The sequence below is a fragment of the Neofelis nebulosa genome, chromosome 2 (assembly GCF_028018385.1).
Source record: "Neofelis nebulosa isolate mNeoNeb1 chromosome 2, mNeoNeb1.pri, whole genome shotgun sequence".
Lineage (NCBI taxonomy): Eukaryota > Metazoa > Chordata > Mammalia > Carnivora > Felidae > Neofelis > Neofelis nebulosa.
Genome location: NC_080783.1, coordinates 134102088 through 134125161, shown reverse-complemented (window position 1 = coordinate 134125161; position 23074 = coordinate 134102088). Strand labels below are relative to the sequence as shown.

Here is a 23074-nt window from a genome sequence, read left to right as displayed (position 1 = left end):
TGATCAAATGTACACTTTTAATATTTGCAGTTTATTCTACTTCAGTTATATCTCAATAAATAGAGTTTAAAAATCTCAGATGCAATGAGCTAAATGTATATATACTGGGAAAGGTAGACAAATAGGAAAGCTACCTCATCCTGTTATGTCTCTCTATAGGAAAACCATGTCTACCAACGTAATTTTTTTAATGAAACTTAATTTAATTTTGGGTTTTTTTTTTAATGTTTGTTTATTTATTTTTGAGAGAGTCAGAGAGAGAAAGGGATTCAGAGAATCCCAAGCAGGCCCCACGCTGTCAGCACAAAGCCTGATGCTGGACTTGAACTCAGAAATCAAGAGTAGTACACTTAACTGACTGAGCCACCCAGACACCCCCCGACATAAGTTTCTAAAAAGCATATATATTGGAAAATATATGTAGTAAAAAGATACACAGGCATCATAAAGCAGTAATCAAATTCTTACTGGAATATTTGAGATGGCTATTATTACTTTAAGGTAGGTTTTCTGGCCTCATAAAACCACTGAAATTGTATAGCTTATATAAATTATTATTCATTGATTTCTCCCAAGAAAACTGAACGCTAAAATTTTTTCTGAGAAGTTTGAAAAAAATGAAAAATTTCATCAACAAGTTTTTCCACTTAAATTGTCATTATATTCTTCTCATTGCTTCAAAAGAAAGAAATAATTTGCCCAAAGATAGAAGACTATTAAAAATAAAAAAGACTTGTAATAACCTGCTTTGATCATTAAAAAAGAAAAAAGATTGAAATAGCAATGCTTTGAAAACTTGAGTTATAATGGCTATACTTTGATATTTAGTGAAGAAAATTCCTGTTTAAAAGACTACAAAAGTAGGGGCGCCTGGGTGGCTCAGTCAGTTAAGCGTCCAACTTTGGCTCAGGTCACGATCTCACAGTTCATTACTTCGAGCCACCTGTTGGGCTCTGTGCTGACAGCTCAGCGCCTGGAGCCTGCTTTGGATTCTGCGTCTCCCTCTGCCTCTGGCCCTTCTGTCCCCCCTTGCACTCTGTCTCTCTCTCTCTCTCTCAAAAATAAACATTTAAAAAAATTAAAAATAAAAAAAGACTACAAAAGTAATTTTATTGATAGTGAATACAGGCAATGTAGTTATTTTTCTAATTCAGCTTTCCACACATCTTTGAAGTGTATTATCAAGCTAGGAAAAAACAAAACAAACAAAACAAAACAAAACAAAACCCCTAAAGGCTGTGGATTAGGGTTGGCTGGATATTTTATGTCTGTTTGAAAGTATTCATCTACCCAGACCACGTTTTGCTTGCTAATGTATATACCTAGATGCTACCTGTTTCAGGAGGGAAAATTTATCTAATCCCCTCAGGACAGCTTGTAAACAAGCAGTAACCCAGGACCTATTCAAGTACTTCATTTACAAGACAAAAAGACCACTTAAAACCTTTGACTGATATATGGGTCCCTGTTGCTCACCCCTATCAAAAATGTATAAGAATATTTGACATGTTGGGGTGCTGAATGGCTCAGTCAGTTAAGCGTTGAACTCTTGATTTTGGCTCAGGTCATCATCTCACAGTTCATGGGTTTGAGCCCCACATCGAACTCTTGATGGTGCAGAGCCTGCTTGAGATTCTCTCTCTCCCCCTCTCTCTCTCTCTACCCCTTCCCCACTCAAGCTTGCTTTCTCTCAAAAGAAATAAATAAACTTAAAAGAATGTTTGACATGTCATAGTTGTAAGATGATTTTAAATATAAGTAATTAATACATTATTATTAAGAAAACTACATAGTAATACATAATTAAGTTACCCATATGTACATAATATACAACCATATACATGTATAATTAATACTAGTATTTTAAGTACTTTACATACATGAGCTCATTTTTTAAAATATATACTTATAGACAGATTACATTACTATTCCCATTTGAAGAATAAGAAATTAAAATTTACATAATTACATAGAGAAATATAATTAAGCTATTGTGAGATTCAAAATCAGATTTTTCTGATTCCATAGCCAATTTTTATATTCACTCCACTATGCTGAAATTATATAATCTGAGTGATGACTCTGTATATTCATTTTGGCATTTCCATATAAACTAATTCGTCATACTTTAAAAAAATCGGGTTTGCTTTTATCTGTTTAATGTTGAATTCTTAAGTATCTTCGGATTGCAGTTCAAGTAAGGCCATGTTTAGCATTTTTTCCATACCAGTACAATTCCATACATGTAGGGTAATGTAGGGATGACAGAGATGAAATTATATAATAAAAAAATTTGCATCTAAATTGGAATGATACTGTTTCCAAAGAAATGACATTTCCCGTTTTCAGAATAATAACTCACGAATATTTTTATATCATCTCACCAATACAACTGTTTATCAAACACTAGAATATGCATACGTGGTCCCATTCCCATCTCTTATTGTTTTAGTTTAACTTCTACACATTCAGTGGTAGAGATTCAAAAGTCTAGACAGATACCATAATGTAAAACAAAATGGAAATAAAGGTATTTGAGTAAATTTTTAGAGAATGATATATTAACATCATATTCAGATAAGATGAACTAATTTCATAAAAGGAGTCAGAAAGTTTTATTCTGATTTAAAAATCTGTGTTTGAATTACTTCTTTTCTTCATATTCTTTTTTCAAGTTGGGAAGACTAAATTGCTTTTGAAATTTATATACCCACACAATAACACAATTTTGGAAACAAAAAAATTTTATGTATAATGACTTTGGATATAGTGATAATGATAAACCTTATAGTGAAGTATCTGCATTTATTTACTTTTTAAAAACTAATTGAACTTCATATGAAATAAAAGTCATTTTTATATTTTTATACTAGATATTTATTTTAATTTATTTTACTTTCTATAATTTATTTTTTTTATATTTTATATCCAAGTTAGTTAGCATATAGTGCAACAATGATTTCAGGAGTAGATTCCTTAATGCTCCTTACCCATTTAGCCCAACCCCCCTCCCACAACCCCTCTAGTAACCCTCTGTTCTCCATATTTAAGAGTCTCTTATGTTTTGTCTTCCTCCCTGTTTTTATATTATTTTTGCTTCCTTTCCCTTATGTTCATCTGTTTTGTATCTTAAATTCCACATATGAGTGAAGTCATATAATATTTGTCTTTCTCTGACTAATTTCGCTTAGCATAATACCCTCTAATTCCACCCACAGAGTTGCAAATGGCAAGATTTCATTCTTTTTGATTGCAAGTAATACTCCATTGTATGTATATATACCACATCTTCTTATATTTGATATTTTAAATAAATATTCTTTTTAAAGCTCCACAGTGTTTCACGAAAGTCCTAGATGCAAAGCTGCATAATAAACTTATTTTCACTACTCACTATCACACGCCTAAAGAATTCACTAATGAGTGTTTTAAAAATTATTCTTCTTAGTAGTTTAGCAGTTTCTCCAAATAAACAGCTGGAGTTACTCCAGGATTTATATTGTAGATTATGGATTAGAAAATTAAGAATTAATTAAATAATATATAATAATATTTGCTTCTAGTACATCTGTCTTTGGTAATTTACTAGAGGCCCTCTTGACCAGAGGTAGTTTGGTTAGAAGTAGTGAAAACACGGAAATCATTTTCATGTATTTTAGGAGTTGATACTGTAATCAGCTTATGAAACACAGAGGCTATTATTACATATTTTAAAAGATGCAACATCAGGTTCAATTATTTATTTTGAAAAAAAGAACATATTATGATAGCCTAAAACCCTAATTCAAAAACTAAACTGGACCCCAGTGAGTATGAATGTAGTGTATGGCAAAGAAAGGGGTGTAGAGTCTGTATGTGGGGATTCAGGAGTAAGAGGGGAAGAGCTGTATGAAAAAGAGACATAATCAACATGTACATATAACAAATATCTTTCAGGGCAGTAAATTTTGAGAATATTAATAATTGATATGTATTAACATATGTGTTTTATTTATATTCTTATTTATATAACATATTTATATTTTTTGTCTTCTGTATTTCTTTTTTTTTAAATTTTTTAAAATTTATTTACTTTTTTATTTGAGAGAGAGAGAGAGAGAGCAGGGGAGAGGCAGAGAAGAGGGAGAGAAAGAGAATCCCAAGTAGGCTCTGCACTGTCAGCGCAGAGCCCAATGTGGAGCTCGAATTCACAAAATGTGAGATCATGACCTGAGCCGAAATCAAGAGTCGAACGCTTAACCAACTGAGCTACCCAGGCACCCCTCTTTTGTATTTCTGTGTATATTCTTATCACTTATGATGAACAAAATTTACTCTTAATTTCCATTGCTTTAAGTTTCATAGACTCTGTAACTATGTATAACAATAGACTAAACTAATATATGAAATGAAACCATCCACTGATATACTTTGTCCGTATTACTCACTTATGTTCCCGGAAAATAAGGTTGTGTGTATTACAAAAATAAATTTAGCCCATGAAACTGATGTCCGTAGGTAGTTTAATTTCAAAATAGAACCTTGCAAGACTAGAAATTAAGTTAATTTGTTTATAATATTCATCTAATAAATAAATATTCATTATCATTTGTATGCAATCAATAGATGATATTGGAAGATCTGAGACTATATTATTATATATTGCCTGAATGAGTTTATCATTTAATTTAGTATGATATAATGTGTTAAAACATTTTGTTTGGAGTCAAAGACTTAGGTACCTACAAGTAGAGAAAAATCAGAAACAAACAGAATCTCAATTAACCTGAAAGTGTCATAAATGTTAATTATATTTAAAATTATGCCATAGGTTATGTATAGAAGTACAGGAATGCAACATTCTACTGACACTCGGAGTGTATGTTGTTCTTTCTATGAAAATACACATTGCCTGTGGGTATATCCAAATACAGAAAATCTTCTGTGTAAACCTTGTCTATTAATCTGTTATATATCACAGAACTTTACTTTATTACACTTTGAAAAATAAATTACTCAGAAACTGGATAAAAACAATGATCAGAGTACTGAATGATGTCTCAGGAGTGCATCCTTTTGTGGGATCAGGACTCAGTCTGTTTGTAATGTTAATAATTGACTCAATGAAAATTAAAGCATGCATTACCAGATCCAATGATTGAAGAATTAAAAGAAAGAATGTAATTACCATAATTCGTGAAATATAATTGGAAGAAAACTTTTTACTATGACCTTGACATTTTTTAAAAAGTGGTTTTAAAGACCTAAGTTCAGCTTTTGCAATATGATCTCTATTTTATACCTTAGAAACATTAGAAGAACAGAGAAAAGCAAAATATCTGACTTGTACATTTCCTTAAATTAATCTCCCAGAGAAGGAAGCAAAGAAAATGTTCTTTTCTCCAAGGAAAATAATACAAAGTACCAAAAGTAAAGCCATTTGCCCTTCCCAAGAGAAAAGCATGCCTGTGTTCAAATCAACCAATCTCTGTAATGTTTCCCAGTCGTTACAGCCATCATTGTGTACTCATTCTCTTACAGAACAATAGAAAACATCACCACTATACCCACAGGAAAAGAAAGTAGGTCATCCTTTCGTTTTCAACTTTGCTTTATAGCATATATTGATTGTTACAGTTATTAGCTCAATTCATCTGATTTAATAATATTCAGCTTCAAATAACGTTTGATTTATTTTTACCTCAAAAACTTCTTCATCCAAAATCCTGGTTCCAAAAACCGTGATTCCATTGGTGTCAACGATTGCTCTCTCACTTCTATCAAGTGGTTTTGTGGTTTTCTTCTTACAATCAACAATCATTGTCACAGTCTTCTTCTCCACGCTAATTGCAACCCGATGCCACCTAAAAAAGCCAATTCCTTTGTAAGCTTCAAAGATGTTGTTGCCACACCATTACTCATTTTAAAATACAATGTATTTTAAATTGTGAAAGTGAGCTGAAAATGTACAAAAAGTAGGCTCATTTATTAATCAATCAGTTAATAGGTGACGACTTACTGTTTACCCAGAATAGTGCTAGATACTAAAAAGGGTACAAGTGGTATAAAATGCACACCAGGGGTGGCTGTCTATGCTGATAAGGAAGTGCCCATCCTTTGCTACACTTTGTGTTGTTGCAACAAAAGCTTAATCTCACCATGTCCTGATGAGTATATGTGATAGAGATCAGGGGTGGGACATGAGGTAAGTAATAGTTTCTATGTACGTAAATGTTTTCTTCCAAAAGGAATTCCACTTAATTTTTTTGTTCTGTTTTTGCTCTAGAGATCCCCTGAGATGAACTGTAAAAGGGTATGTCTACTTATTGAATGACTGCTCCATCTGGAACAACTGAACGTTCTAATTGTAAAACACAATGTGCTTCTCTGTCTTTATTCACATTTATTTCAAGTGCTTTCGTTTTCTTTTTCCACTTTAATTTCAAGACAGTTATAGATCACTACTGTGGGCAGGATCCAAAACTGAGACACAATATCTCTCCTTCTTTCCAGGGTTGGCAGGAAGTGGGAACACTGAAAGAAAGCATAGTCAATGCATGTGTGGAATGAGAGTCTCAATTCACTCTGAAGCTACTGCTCCAGCTAATTCAGGGCAGCGATGACAGGCTTAGGGGGTAGACATGGCCAGCTCTGTGGAAACATATATACCCTAATCTTACTATAAAATGGTGGGTTTTATTAACACTATCTGGTGCTAACATAAACCACTGAGTGAACGTCATTTGGATTTTGCAAACCACTCTGGTTTATATATTTTTTTCCAAATGAAAAACGCTAGATTAATATTGCAGAAGTGTCTAGGACTACATCCATAAAATAAAGTACCTAAAAAGTTGCAGGAGCCTTCCTAAAATGTCTGTTTCATGTGACTTGGCATGGCTACTGATGAGGACCAAGTATATTTCCATATACACTTAATCTTTGGTCTTTCCATAGCACATTCAACTAGCATAGGTGTCTGCTTAGTTTGAATCAAGCAAAGATTTATTTTGGAGCCACTTAATACTGTGAGAGTAAAATTTACACATATTTCTGCCAAGAAGCCTGTGTCTTAACTTAAACCATCTCCACTATTGTAAGTATGTGCTTTTCATTAACAGAAAATAAAAATGAATTCAATTGTTAAAAGTTGATTAGGACTCTAAACTTGACCTCATTGTTGATTAATTTCAGCTCTGATAATAGTGATATGTCATAATCATGGTATCATATATAATTATCAAAATATGAAACCATTCTTAATTATTCTCTTTTTTGTACACAGTACATTCACATCATCAGAAAATCTTTTATTCAGTGTATATACAGAATCCAGTGTGTCTCAACTACCCAATCTAGAAGCTCTCTCATCTAGACTCCTTAATGGTCTCTGCTTCCACTGTCATGCAACTGTGTAGTGACCATTTTAAAACACAAGTCAGATAAAGTCTCCTTGCTAAAAACAAGGTATTATTCCCAGTAAAGCTGAAGTCCTTACTCTGCCTCACAGGAGTGTCCTCTGGCCCGCCGACCTCACGCCCAACTTTTGCTTTCTCACTCCCTACACTCCAGCCACATTGCTGCCTCTTTGCGGTCCTTTGCACATGTTCTTCACTCAGCCAGAAGTGCTCTTCCTCCCTATCCCCACATGGCTCACTCCTTCACTTTCAACATGCCTTTGCTTAGTGCAACAATATCAAAGAGATGCTTTATTGAAAACAGCATCCCCTTAAATTCCTTACCCTGATTTATTGTCATAGCATCACTTTTCATATTCATTATTAAGGATAGTATTTAAATTCCTCATAAAAGCCTAGTTTTTCCTGCTACAAAGATGAAGTTTTCTCCATGGTCCTGACAAAGATACATTGAGCGTGGATTTTTTTTTCATCTGCATGGCCATTTCCTTCCTACATTTATGACTAAATGTCATATTTCAGATCAGGCTAATTTTAGAAGCCTAGATTCAGCAATAAAATGCCAAGTAAATTTAGCAAACATTTATTTGTATTTAGCTGTTCCCTAAGTGAAAGGCAATGTTCACAATGCAGAATTCAGAATTCAGGATGATTTTCAGAAGAGTATGATGGTTACTATCAAGTCTAACTACCTCCGCCACTTTGAAAATATATGCTCTCAGGCAAGTTACTTACACTTTCTGTGCCTTGGTCCCCTATTCTGTAAAATGGGCTTATTAACATTATTTTCTTCAAAGAGTTGTGAAAATTAAATGAGTTGACTACGTATAAAGTGCTTCAAACAGTACATAGCCCATATCAAGCATTATGAAAACTTCTTATGATTGTCAATATTAACATGCTTGAAAAAAAGGCAGGTCAAGTCAGGTCATTCCTCTGCTCAAAAAGTCTACAGTGACTTCCCATGTCACTCAAGATAGAACCCAAAGTGTTAGACCCATCGACAAAGCATTATACCATTTGGCCTCCCATGGCTCATCCTCATCATCCCACTCTGCTCCTGCCACGTGGATATCCTTGACATTGCTTAGACAAATCAGCCACACCTGGAATCAGAGGCTGTGTATTTGCTTCCCCTCCTCCTGGAATAGTATATACTATTAGTTAGTATAATTAGTTAGTATACTATTAGTTAGTATATAATAGTATATACTATTAGCAAGGCATGCACCCCAGATTCTTCACCAGTCACCTTCTTAGTGAGATTTTCCCTGATCTCAATCCTTAAAATTGCACCCTCCACCACCATCTCCTATCTTCCTCGTTGTCTACCCAGACTGTAAAAGAAACTATGTGCAGTTAGCTATTTTATTGTTTTGTTCATTGCCGTATCTCTAATCTCTAGAAAAAATTGCTTCATACTTTATGAATATTTGTTGAATGGTTAAATGAAATAATTGCTTTCAACATGGTGAAAACATTGAATTATTGTGTTACTTACTTCCCGTCAGCGATGTTAACGGTTCTGAAGAGGGGATAGTCTTCAGGGGCAGGTTTTCCAGTGTGGTCTTCAAACAGGAAAACAGGTGATCTCCCAACCTCAACACCGACTTGCTGAATACCATGCTCATTATATATAGATAAAAGGAAAGACTGAATTCCTTTTTTGGGTTTTATTGTAAATAATATTGAAAAATCTTCTGGAAAAGTTCCTCCTGAGAAGAGAAGGCCAAAGGCTCAGAAATGTCAAATTCCCAAATTATTCCTGGATCACCCTAATTTTTTAACTTCTTAGGTGGCCTTAATGAGTCATGCTGATTAGAAGGGGCACATGCACCCCAATGTTTATAGCAGTGCCATCAACAATAGCCAAATTATTAAAAGAGCCCAAATGTCCATAGACTGGTCAATGAATAAAGAAGTGGTGCGCTCTCTCTCTCTCTCTCTCTCTCTCTATATATATATATATATATATATATATATACATATATATATATATGTATATATATACATACACAACAGGCTATTACTTAGAGATACAGAAGAATGAATCTTGTTATTTGCAACAACATGGATCAAGCTAGAATGTGTTATGCTAAGTGAAATAAGTCAAACACAGAAAGAAAAATATCATATAATTTCACTCATATGTGGAATTTGAGAAACACAACAGATGAACATAGGGGAAGGGAAGCAGAAACAAGATAAAAACAGTGCGGCAAACCATAAGAGACTCAAACACAAAGAACAAACTGAGGGCTGCTAGAGGGAGGTGGGGAGGATGGGTTAAATGGGTGATGGGCATTGAGGAGGGCACTTGTTGGGAAGAGCACTGGGTGTTACATGGAAGTGATGAATCCTGGGATCTACTCTGGAGACCAAGACTGTATACTGTGTGCTAAGTAACTTGAATATAAATAAATTTTAAAAAACAAGTCATGTAAATTCAAATAGTAATAACAACACAGATTAAAAAACAAATGGGAAAGGGACAATAATAAGCTTTCTCTGAAATAACTGTCCAAGCTATATTCAAATTTTAAACCTGCTCATTTAAAGCACAATGACTATGTAGAATTCAACTCAAAGTTAGGAAACAATATCAATCATTTTTCCAGGACAATATTAAATGCACAATAAGAACTTTTAAAATAAAAAAAATACCACTTTGATCTAAGATTTGTATTTTCAGCCTTCTCTAATCTGTGGCCATACACCCTCTCTTTAAAGAGGAATCGCAAGGACACAATATATGAAGGTATTTTTTTGTCATCCATTAAAAGCTAAAGAGTTTCTCATCAGTTTTTCCTATCACACAAAAGGCAATTTCACCAATAAAAAGCTTATAGCATTATAAATCTGAACTATCAGATACTTGGTTAATTTGATTCTAAATTCAAGAGGGCAAAGTGTTTTTTTTTGTTTTTTTTTTCCTTTTCCCTCTTACCACTATACTCTAAATATCCAGCATGGGGCCAGATCTACCTAAGTGCTTAGTAAGTATTTATTAAGTAAACACATCAGTTAAATGACTATCACAAATATTTCTCAGATAGTTAAGCAATGGCTGCTTGTATATGTTTTATAAAAACATTGCATGTTAAATTTTGCATTTTACTCTTCAAAAATACTTTTACATATATATCTTATTTGAGCCTCTATCTACCCTGGAATAGAAGTAAAACAGGCATTATAATTCAAAGGATGAGATTATTTCAGCTAAAAAGTATTCTGTGTGCAAAACTTGTGTATATGTGCGTGTGTAATCAGTGATATCTAGGACAACACCAGGAGCTTCCATATTCAATCCATTCATTCTAAATTCTATTCTACACGGTAGTATAAAATAATAAAAATACTCTGAATATGACTGCCACGGATTCAAATTCAAAAGATTATAGGACACCAGCAATTCTAAAACTTTATTGGAATAGGAGAAATGTTTGTGTATAAAGGTATCTTACATCAATTCACCAAAACACTATTTATAATCCTCAAATATTAAAATAGCCTGTAATGGTTGGGACAGGCTAAATAACATATAAAACATCTGCATATGCAGTGTTTGTAGACACTTAAAGTAGTAGGAGACATTTTACAAAATTGGAATTATTTAAAATGTGGAAATTAAACAAGAGTATGTCACAGAGAAAGCAGTCAATTAATGTTAGGTATTTGGTTCTATAATATCTACTTATATCTGTATGTATTTCTATATCTTTATCCATACGTATCTATATCTACATAGATAAATAGGTATCTCCAAACTAAAAAATATTTATTTAAAATTATTAATTTTATTTTTAAAAATAATTTACCAAACAACTTTGCCATATCACAAGTAGGTCATAAAAGCTTTGCTATCACATCAAAAATTATTTAAATATAGATATAGTTTTGTTTCATTAGGTGTCATAAAGACATCCAATTTTATTTGTATATAAATCAACAGAAGAAAGATAATCATATAAATAAAATAGAAAAGTAATAAAAAATTAATTAATAAAACATGTTTTACCTGCTTATACTATAAATAAAAATCTAGGTAGGTAATCAGCCTGCTATTGAAGAAGCTCTATGGCCAACTTTTTCTTCAAATAAGTAGCTCAGAATGTTGAGAATCACAGGAATTCTTTCCCTAAATGTACCTCAATTTTTCAAATATCTCCTACATTGAAAAAAAAAGATGCTAAAATATTATGAGCTAGGGGAAAACAATTATTTTTTTTTCCATTTTTGCAAAACCATCATGAATTAATGTCTACATAGAGACATTTAGGGAAAAAAGAATTCTAGGAAAGAATATATTCATATAAGATTAAATAAGTTATAACAAATTATAATTAATGATCCAATTTGTACAGAACGACTTTTGAAATTGTCATGTGCTAACCACTAATGAGTAAAATCTTTCAATTATATAAGTATTTCCCAATTAAAAAAATTTAATGTTTATTTTATTTTAGAGACAGAGAGAGACAGAGCATGAGTGGGAGAGGGGCAGAGAGAGACACACACAGAATAGGAAGCAGGCTCCAGGCTCTGAGCTGTCAGCACAGAGCCCAACGTGGGCTCTTGACAACCACAAGATCATGACCTAAGTGGAAGTCGGACGCTCAACTGACTGAGCCACCCAGGCACCCCAAAGTATTTCCCAATTTCAAATTAGGCAATAAGATTATAATTATAATCTTTATGCTATGACATTTGAAAAAGAGAATTTAGCTACCTAAAAAATCATGACTTGATGTCAAAATGTTCAGTCTAACCTAGGCACCCCACCTTAGTTTCTTCCCTATAAAACACTAAGCAAAACTGTCGATAACTGACTGTATGTATCAGAGAGAATTCATTATGATATTACTTCAACAACAGGAATGCAACCACTTACTATGTGAAATTTTATCTCAAATAACAGTGATCAGTATACATGATAAAATAAAATGTGAAAATTTTCAACTTAAATAATTTATGTTTTGAAATGTATAAATGTAAAGTAAAAGCATCCACTCTGTTGAATGACTGCTGTTAAAGAAAAAATACTATTACTACTTTTGATATGCATGTAAACATAAAATCATACATATATAATAATCATAATTCACACTGAATATATCAAATTCAATACTGATTCTTAAAATGGGCTTTTAATATCAATAGATAGTGCATGCATAAATAAATTTTATATAGAAAAGTCACAAAATTTCATTATTTGATTTTAATTTTCTCAAATTGTGGTTAATATATTTCCATGTGTCATATGTCTCCCTTTAACTAAAATACCTTTTTGATGCAGCTTGGTGGTCAGCAGGATTTTGAAAATGAGGAGGGAAGGCCATTTTTGCATAGTGAGAAAGCTCACTTAATCTAAAAGAGACAGAGACTGTCTCTCAGCTTCACATCATTCACTGGTTCTGTGATTATATTGAAATACTTTACATTTCTAACACCTAATCCATTACTTGGGCTTAAATAGTCTTCTCTCCAGATAGATATGAAGATAAAGATCAATATACACAAAGTTTCTTGTATAGCATCTGTCCCACAGCAGGTGTTCTAGAGAAGGCAGATAGAACTTGTAAATTATAGCTTCTATTCAGGTCACATGTACAGTGTTCTCAGACAGTTAAATTAAAGGTCTCAAATAAGGACTTTAGAGGGCATGTACCTTAATTAAACAGAATTTTGCAGTGACCATCTGATAACCCTTCAACCCCACCCCAATATTGAACTTTCCAATACTACTACTTACTTTTTTCATTAGAAAAGAAGTCGCTATTATGTCTTCCCATAATGGAAGAAAGAGTATTCCAAATAATTTTTCAAAGATCTTTTTTACTCATTTGATAAAGAATAATATTCATTGTTTGGATGTTTTTAACTATGAAAATGTCACTCATCATTTTTATTAATTGCCGTTTCGCATTGTTTGACAGGAAGCTTTACCCAGATGGAAGATTAAGTTTAAATTCACTTGCGTGGGACGGGCGGATGAGGTCTCTATCAGAGGAGTCTCTTCCTATATGAAATAACTGTTTTGAGAATTATGTGCCTAAGCCACAATATTGTGAGAAGGGGGGAAAAAAAACCTTCAGTATAAATGAATATTGTTAACTCTCATGAAAGGAGAGCCCAGAGGCATACGTTATATTCTTTTCCACGGATAACAGAAATGATTGGATTAATCAAACTAACTACCAATTTGTTTTTTTGTTTTTTTGTTTTTTTTTTTTTTTTTATTAAATTTTTTTTTTTTTCAACGTTTTTTTTTTATTTATTTTTGGGACAGAGAGAGACAGAGCATGAACGGGGGAGGGGCAGAGAGAGAGGGAGACACAGAATCGGAAACAGGCTCCAGGCTCCGAGCCATCAGCCCAGAGCCTGACGCGGGGCTCGAACTCACGGACCGCGAGATCGTGACCTGGCTGAAGTCGGACGCTTAACCGACTGCGCCACCCAGGCGCCCCAAACTAACTACCAATTTGGAAGGCACAAAAGCTGACCCTGAAGTGATGAACCAAAATATAAAAAATTAAAAATTAACTTTTTAAGTATTTCTAAAGCTTTTCCATTAATGTATTTTTCCCTGTTTTTTTTCTCTTGACAATTCCCATCCCTATCCTATTTCTGCATTGGAGTGCAGATAAATAGAAAAGCAACATTATTTTTACATTTGCAGCTTTTAAATTTGATTTTTAACATACTTTTATGGATTTAATAACTATTTTAATTTTTAATTCCAAAGTCAGAAAAATTGTGCATTGACATTCTTTGTATTTGCGGATTGTTGCTTTTGTCCATCACAAAGGATTGCAAAACAAGAAATATTTGGGAAAGATCAATGAATTAATGAAAATAAATGTGTTTGCAAAAATACTTTAAAATGTCCATCCATGAAAAATATATTGTTTTGTAGTTAGTCCCTTGATTTCTAATTTTTCTATTGTTAGAAAATAGTTTTTTTGTGAAAATAGATAATTCAAATCCCTTCAGGTAGGGACAGTGGAGAGGATTATATGAAGAATTTAAATGATAAATTATTTTGGGGTGCCTGGGTGGCTCAGTCAGTTGAGCATCTGAATTCAGCTCAGGTCATGATCTCGCAGTTCGTGGGTTCGAGCCCCATGTCGGGCTCTGTGCTGACAGCTTGGAGCCTGAAGCCTGCTTCAGGTTCTGTGTCTCCCTCTCTCCGCCCCTCCTGTGCTCATGTGTGCTTTCTTTGCTCTCTGTCTCTCAAACATAAATAAACATTAAAAAAAATAAACAATAACTTATTTCTGAGAGGATTCCAAAGCACTAAAAAGAAACACTTGATAGTATAGTGAATATTGGCTTTGGCAACAGACAAGACCTGGATTAAATCAAGACCCCTCGTAATATGGACAAGTCCAAGAACCTGAGTGAAATTCTATTTCCTCTTCCATCAAATAAGGATGGGAACACTCAATTCAGTACAGTTGTAAGAAAAAAATAACTGATGTGTGCAACAGCAGACTTGTAACAAGTTACTGTTTTGACTATGTGACACTCAGAAATTGTCAGTTCATCACTCAACTCCCTTTCCCTACATTATCATGATTGCAGATAATTAGTGTTATCAGGTTAATCAATATTTTCATGGAAAGAAATAATATTCACCAGGTATTTTTCAATACCATTACAAAAACTTTCCAGGTAAAGGTTTACAAACTCTCTAAACCCAGATCTCCTTATAACTGTGACATGGGGCTTTTACTCTATTTAAGAGAAGAACAGGATCCCAAAATAATACTGAATAATCTGTTTTATAATATATTCTAAAGAAGTATTTCTTTCAACAGAAACTTCAGTTAATTTCATAAAGACACTCACTAAGTGTGTCTAAATCCACATGCCCATTCAAGCCAGATGGGTAGTCATTATGGGTAAAACTGCCAGGTTATCCAGTGAATAAATTCTATAGGATTATATGCAAAAATGAGCTAGATATAATGTTGTTTTCAATTTTTATCATCTGGAAATAAAATGATAAATTATTAAATTTTCAAATAAACATATCTTCTGTGATTGTGTTGAATTAAAACTGGCAATTATTAAATCATCAGTTATTTCCATTAAGTCACCTTAGTGACCACAACCTATTCAGTGTCCTATATAGGAAAGAATTATATCTGCCCCAATAATTGTGCATTATACAGCATGATAAAAAGACAAAATAATTAGCAAAGTAGTGACAGTTCTAGTAATAAAGTGAACATACCTGAAAATAATTGTTTTGTTGGAGCACTGAGCTGTGCTTGCTTTGAAACTCTGTAAGCAGTATCCGAACCTTTTGAATTCTTTCTGTTTGTGCAAAAGCCCGTTGTTTTTGATATTCCCTCTGGAGAATTGTGAAAATCTAGAGCTTTTAGTACATCGACTGGAGCAGCTGAAAAATAAATTAAAGGCAAAAAAAATTGAACAAATAATCTAGCATAAAAATGAGTATTTTTAAAAGAGAAAACTGTTTATTATTCTACTCTCAAATCTGTCACTTAACACATCTCCCTGTTATCTGGGTAGGAGACTGAGAAGTGGGGCAGCAGGTAAAATATAAACTAAAAAATTCTCAGTACAAAATATCTCAAATCAAGAATATATTTGTGGAAAAGCAAACAGAAGATATTCATATTTTGGGGGGGATAAGCAGATTTAGAATTGAATATATAAAATATTTGTTACCTGGTATATATTATATACTTAATATATAATAGAATATATGTAAATTTACAATCTGATGCATCTCCATTACAATTTATTTATAAAGTCTTTAATCATTCTAAGTAATTTCACTATCTGGAGTTAAAGCGAAGGCCAGCATCTGGACATGTTCCATTAATTTCTAATAGATTTACTATTCAACTATTTATAAGCTACATAAAGGTGATTTTCAAGGTTCAAATTCACAATGAACGTTATACATAATGATTGCAAAATGTGCAGTTACTAAGCCATATTGTACACACAAAGTTAAAAGTTGTTAAAAAGAATAGGTAACAAAACATGCCTATATTCTATTGACTTTTTGTCAATATTCAAAATATTCAAAAATAAAAATATTCAGAGAAGGCTATGTGTTGGCCAATGTATTACTGAGCATGTCTGAGACATAAGTCCTTACTGCAAGTATATAGGTTCTAGTTCAGAAGTAAAAGAGATCACTTCTACCAATAGAAGTGAACCAATATTATTGATTTGAAAAGTTTTGATGTCAGTTAAAAAAACAAAACAAGGGGCGCCTGGGTGGCGCAGTCGGTTGAGCGTCCGACTTCGGCCAGGTCACGATCTCGCGGCCCGTGAGTTCGAGCCCCGCGTCGGGCTCTGGGCCGATGGCTCGGAGCCTGGAGCCTGTTTCCGATTCTGTGTCTCCCTCTCTCTCTGCCCCTCCCCCGTTCATGCTCTGTCTCTCTCTGTCCCAAAAATAAATTAAAAAAACAAAAACAAAAAAAAAAAAAAAAAAAAAAAAAAAAAAACAGAATTGCTATCAAATTTCAAAATATGCTGGGATTTATAAATATACTGTTTCTGGAAGGACTTAATGAGAATGGGAATGGGACTGATTTTAGAATCAGAAAATATCATCACAATTCATCACGATCCATAAAGAGTGACCTGTAATGGGGTGTTGTTCTTTGAAAATTATGATTTCAGAGTGCCTGGGTGGCTCAGTCAGTTAAGCAACCAACTCTTGATTTTGGATCAGGTCATGATCTCACAGTTTGTGGTTTCGAGTCCCATGTCAGGCTCTGCAATGACAGCACAGAGCCAGCTTGGGATTCTTTCTCTCTCTCTCTCTCTCTCTCTCTCTCTCTCTCTCTCTGCCCCTCCCCCATTTGTGCATGGACATACTCACTCTCTCTCTCTCTCTCTCTCTCTCTCTCAAAATAAATAAACTTTAGGAAACTCTAAAAAATAAAATTATTATTTTTAACTATTTTTTTTATAATAACCACCAGTTCATTACAGAATACATGAATGAATGAATGAGTGCTTGTGAGCACTGTATACTTGGTCATTTCCTTAGTTAATTAAATTTTAGGGGCATTTACTTCCATATGTACAAATATACATAGATGAAGGTTTATATAATTTTCCTTTTAGAGTATAACAAGTATAATTTCCTTTAACAATACTCTGTATACCTATTTTATCAAGCCTCTGAATGAAAGTCAACATACTATCCAGTATAGTACACATTCTTCCAAATTATTAAAAAAGAAGAGAAAAACATTCTCTTTATGGAAATCAGACAATTCAAAGGGATCATCAACTCTACCAAATATGACACTCTCTAGTTTAGCCTTGGAATACTTAAAAGAATAACAGCATTCAAGAACATTTTTGCTGTAGTCCTGCTTGTGATCGTCAATTATTTTAGGCCCATGGGGATACTGGACGTTCTTAACTTTCTTTTCTCTTATCATAAAGTAAAAAAGAAAGTTATAATATTTTTAAATTTTTAATAATTTCTATTTTTTGAGGGAGGGAGCATGCAAGTGGGAGATGGGGCAGAGGGACAGGAAGAGAGAATCTTAAACAGGCCCCATGCTCAGCACAGAGCCTGATGCAGGGCTTGATCCCACAACCCTGGGATCATGATCTGAGCTGAAACCAAGAGTTGAGACTCTTTAACAATTGAGCCACCCAGGCGCCCAAGAAAGTAGTAATTTTTAATAGCTTTCATGTCTAGAAAGCCTAATATGTGCCAGTCACTAAGCTAAGCTCTTTACAGACTTTTCAGAGCATATGTTCTTATCCCTACTGTGCAGATGAAGGAATTGAGAGCCAAAAAGCAAACTAAGGATACTCCTGAGATCTGGGCAAACATCATATCTAGGCTCTTTCCACTTCACCACCTTCATTGCTCTACCCCATAAACAAAAACTCTGTAAAAGAAAGTTAAAACATAAATATAAATACTACAATTATCTTGACACAGTTAATTGATTCCTGATGTTTATATTTGCTTTAAATTAAACACAATTTATGTTTCAGGGTCTAAATTCCTCTTAAAGAGACTATTTATAAAATTCATAGCATCTTATCTGCTTATTGTGTCTTATCTTCTTGCTCTGAGGCCATTAGCAAAAGTATATCTGAATAGGGTAAAGACTCAAGGACAGACATGAACACAGCTATGAAGGCTGTAATTCTATGAAGAAAATGATGCAGTCCCATGGTCATGGTCCCAACTGCTCATAGGCAAATAATAACTAAAATAAACTGCACATGCCTCCTCTCCAAAATATCTTTCCACAGGATGATCTTTTCCAAGAGTACAGATTTTGTCACACGTGCTTCTTCCTACTTTGAAATAGTATGATAAGGGGCGCCTGGGTGGCGCAGTCGGTTAAGCGTCAGACTTCAGCCAGGTCACGATCTCGCGGTCCGTGAGTTCGAGCCCCGCATCGGGCTCTGGGCTGATGGCTCAGAGCCTGGAGCCTGCTTCCGATTCTGTGTCTCCCTCTCTCTCTGCCCCTCCCCCGTTCATGCTCTGTTTCTCTCTGTCCCAAAAATAAATAAAAAACGTTGGAAAAAAAAAAAAAAACAGAAAGAAATAGTATGATAAAAACACATTCCCTCTACAGGATTCAAAATAAGAGCTCTATTTTTAAAGCCTCACAAAATTCTTTATAGAGATGCATTATATGAAATAATTCATTCTTCAAAAATCAATTAAAAATAGGGACAAGTAAAAACCTAGATTTCAACTAGGTTTTTTTTTTATTTTTCTAAAAAGGCATATCAAGGGGCACCTGGGTGGCTCAATTGGTCAAGCGTCCCACTTTGGCTCAGGTCATGATCTCAAGGTTAGTAGGTTCAGTACAGAGCCCACTTAGGATCTTCTGTCTCACTCTCTCTCTGCCCCTTCCCCCCATAACTAAACATTTTAAACAATAAAATAAAGATAAAAAAGGCATATCAAGTTACAAAAAATGTAAAACCTGGTTAATCAAGTTTTAAAGTTTTTCCCTTCAAACAAACTAAATAATAAATTAAGCCACTTTGAAATCTGCCTGCTATTTGATTTCATAATCATAGCATTTAACAAATTCTCATAATAAGAATTCCATGGTTTTATACATACACACATACACATATACATATATACACACAGCGAAATGCTTCTTCATATTTTATTAACTGAATTGCAATTGTTTAAAGATTAAAAGCAGTAATTTGTTATAGCTTAACTTGATATATGTAAAAAAGCAAAATTTCCATTTTCAAAGCAATTCTTAAATGCCCTTTATATTGGAATTGTTTTCTTGTTGCCAATAGCCGATGCCATAGATCATGATTAGAATTTCAGATGTGCCCAATCAGCACAATATTTTGTTAAACAATGTTTTTCCTGCCTTTTATTGTATAGTGTTGCAGTCTATTAAATGGAAGAATAAGATATCAGAGCCTAGTGCATTACTACAATAGCCATTTAACTGGTTTCCATGTCTTTTCTAATCATTCTACATATCACAACTTGAGCAAGTTTCCAAAACACCAGGCTTTATGTCACTCTGCTGCTTAAATTCCTTCAGTGAACCCAGTAACTTCAGGATGGTATGCACAGAACTTGCATATAAAATCCTGAAGATCTGAACACATCCAGTTGTCCTGCCTGTACCACCCCTAGTGTGTGGTATGCACCTCCATCATTTGTTTTTTTGGTTTTTTTCATTGTCATTTCCCCTAACTCCTTCCTCATTCAGCACTGTAGCTACACTGAACTCAGACTGGCCAGAACCCCTCATCTTCTTTCTCCTACCTCTGGGCCCTTGAACCCCATTTCCCCCGTCTGAAACACTTAGCTTCACTTCACCTGAGGAATACATAGGATATAAGTGATGTGTAATCTGCTCCAGAAAGCATTTCCTGTCTCCCAAAACTCATTTAGATATATGCTTACCTCTATTACAGCACTTTTCACCCTTGGATTTAATTTTTGCCTATACTTAATTTTTTTTTTTTTACTAAAACTAGAAAAGAACAGATATGTATACACACACATACACACATGTACATGAGCTCTATAAAATACTGGCTGAGTGTGAAACATGATAATGTGAAAATACATAGAAGCAACTTTCTCTGAAGTCTACAGGGCTCTCTTGTCTTGAAACAAAAAATTTGAGGGCCTACTATGTCTTTTTTATTATGTTCTGCTGATCTCTTAAACATCCCGACTCATTCATTGATTAGTCTGTCCCAAGTCTTTAATCCTTTCCCTCTGTTGCCTTCAGTGTCCACATGGATTACTGATGTAAAGGCTCACAATGCTTTGATTGTTTCATCTCTAATTAATTCCTCCTCTAAACTTCACACACTCCCATGACCAGTAAGGAGTAGATGACAGCAATACATAGTGTTGAAGAACTGGGATTGCTCTGAATCCCACCCCTGGCATTTAGCATATGTGTGATTTGGACTCAGTATTTAACTGCTTTGTCCTCAGTTTCTATATCCGTAAAATGAAAATAATAAAAAGTATTTAACTGCTTTGTCCTCAGTTTCTATATCTGTAAAATGAAAATAATAAAAATATTTACCTAAGTTTATGAGCTGGCATTTGTGACAATGCCTTAGCACAGCGGCAGGAAAAATTATGCCTGTGGGATAAGACCTTTCTGACTATTTTTGTAAAGGTACATGACATAAGAATGTTTTTTTTTTTCATGGCTAAAAAAATTAAAAGAAGCATAATTTTATGGCACAGGGGAATTATACAAAATTTAAATTTCAGCATCTACAAGTAAGAATTTTATAATACTATAGCTACACCCAATCACTTATATGTTGCCCATAGCTGCTTTTGCCCTACAAGAGTTGTATAGCTGTGATAGAGACTGTATAGCTAACAGTAGCTGAAATATCTGCCATGTGGTCCTTTTAAGCTGAGTCCTAAAGGATGGGTAAAAGTTTATAAGCCAAGAGGAGGGTGACAGAAATATCAGATATGCAACACAGATACAAGACAGCATAGAGTACAAGGAAATGAAAGTAATCATAGTTGCCTGACAAGACATCAGCACTGAATAAATTTAAATGTACAAATTCTCCCTGGGTGTATCATGGCTGCTGAGGACCTCTTGAGAAAAATCAGATATCCACCATGGATATTAAGAGCTACAATCTCCAAAGGAAACATCCACACTAACTCCTGTCTACTTCTCCTACCCCAAATGTTATGGTCCAGCTGAAATAAACTTCTCTTAGTTTCTAGAATATATTGTGCTCCCTTTCTGGGGATTTATTTTTTCAATCCTTCCTAAATTGGCTAAAGATAATTGTTTTTCAACCCTACTGTGACTAGAATTTCCTAGAGAACTTTTAAAACATAAGAATGCCTAGGTACTACATAAGAACTTATAACTAGAATGACTAGGTGAAGCAGGAGGCAGGGAGGGCAGGCATTAATGTTTTAAAAGTTTCCCAGATTAATCTAATGGGTAGCCAGGATTAAAGCCAGGTGGACTGAGACCTAATCAACCTTTTGATCTCCACCTAATCACTACTTCCTTCAGGAAATCATTACTTATCTCTCCCAGGCTTGGTTATATGACCCACTCACATGATCTCAAGTACCCTATACTCCCCTTGGATAACTCCACACTCTATTTTGTTTGCTTGCTTAATTATCTCATTTTCACTCAGGCACAGGGTATGTCTAAACTCCCTGTTACAAACTCATACCACCTAATTTCCCTCTCTCTCTCTGCTAAACTTATAATTTATTGTTTGATGTCTGCCTCCCCTAATAGATTGTAAACCCTCTGACAGCAAACATCAGCACTATAGATGTTCACTATAGTATTCATAAATAACATAGCAGCTGACACATAGTAAGTAATCAATAAAAGTACATTTAATGAATGAATGAATAAATGAATGACTGAGCAGCTACATCCTGCCTTAGAGCTAAAGTTTCTTTCTCACCAGTCTGAGAAGGAACATGAAGAGGGTTGGAAATGGCCTTTACAAACAGCACCTTGAAGTGCTTTCCAAATCAGATTGTTTCCATTTGATTCAAGTGTGGCAAGAACACAGTTCTCAAGTGGCCTTTGTAAAGTAGGTGCTTTCCCACTTCTAGGGAGTCACTTACCTTACCTTGTACCTCACATCACAGGCCACATATGAGACATATTATAGGATAAATAAAAATAAAACAAAACACAGAAAGAGTTATAAACCATCCCCATCCAGTCATGGAATGCTTTGCTGCTTTAGATAAATATCAAAACACCAGGAGTGCTACTGTGTTTATGTGGTGGTGGAATGCAGGGTTGACAAAAGAAAAAGTCAGAGTCAAGTGACTATTATTATAATTTAACTATTACCAATACACGTCTCTACATCAAAATCACAAGAGCTCTTAATAAAGAGTCTAAAAGGTAGGATATGACAGGTGAATAGGCAACAGTTAATAACTTAGCTTCTAAGGCAGGAACTGCCCAACTTCTAATCCAAGTTTTTCCAACATCTAGTTCAATGTCTGGTCCAAGCATTTATTATCCCTGTGACTTTGGGTAACATACTTACGCCTCTAACACTTAATTTCTCCAATTTAGCCTCATTTTGGGAATTAAATAGGATAAAGTATTTTAATCTCTGATGATAAGGTTTAACACATAGTAAGTCCTAAATAAAAATAGTATCTGAGG

At 34.1% G+C, this 23074-nt stretch overlaps 1 protein-coding gene across 9 annotated transcripts in view; it reads right to left on the bottom strand.

Moving 5' to 3' along the window:
* The window catches only part of COL11A1 (collagen type XI alpha 1 chain), a 220750-nt gene that overhangs the window by 175795 nt on the left and 21881 nt on the right, over positions 1-23074 (bottom strand). For all 9 annotated transcript variants that reach the window (XM_058716371.1, XM_058716376.1, XM_058716372.1 and 6 more), the window contains 3 exons: positions 15637-15804; positions 8899-9112; positions 5681-5843 (listed from right to left, as the gene is read on the bottom strand). In XM_058716371.1, coding sequence (XP_058572354.1) covers positions 5681-5843; positions 8899-9112; positions 15637-15804 — 545 coding nt within the window. The remainder of the gene's footprint in view (positions 1-5680; positions 5844-8898; positions 9113-15636; positions 15805-23074) is intronic.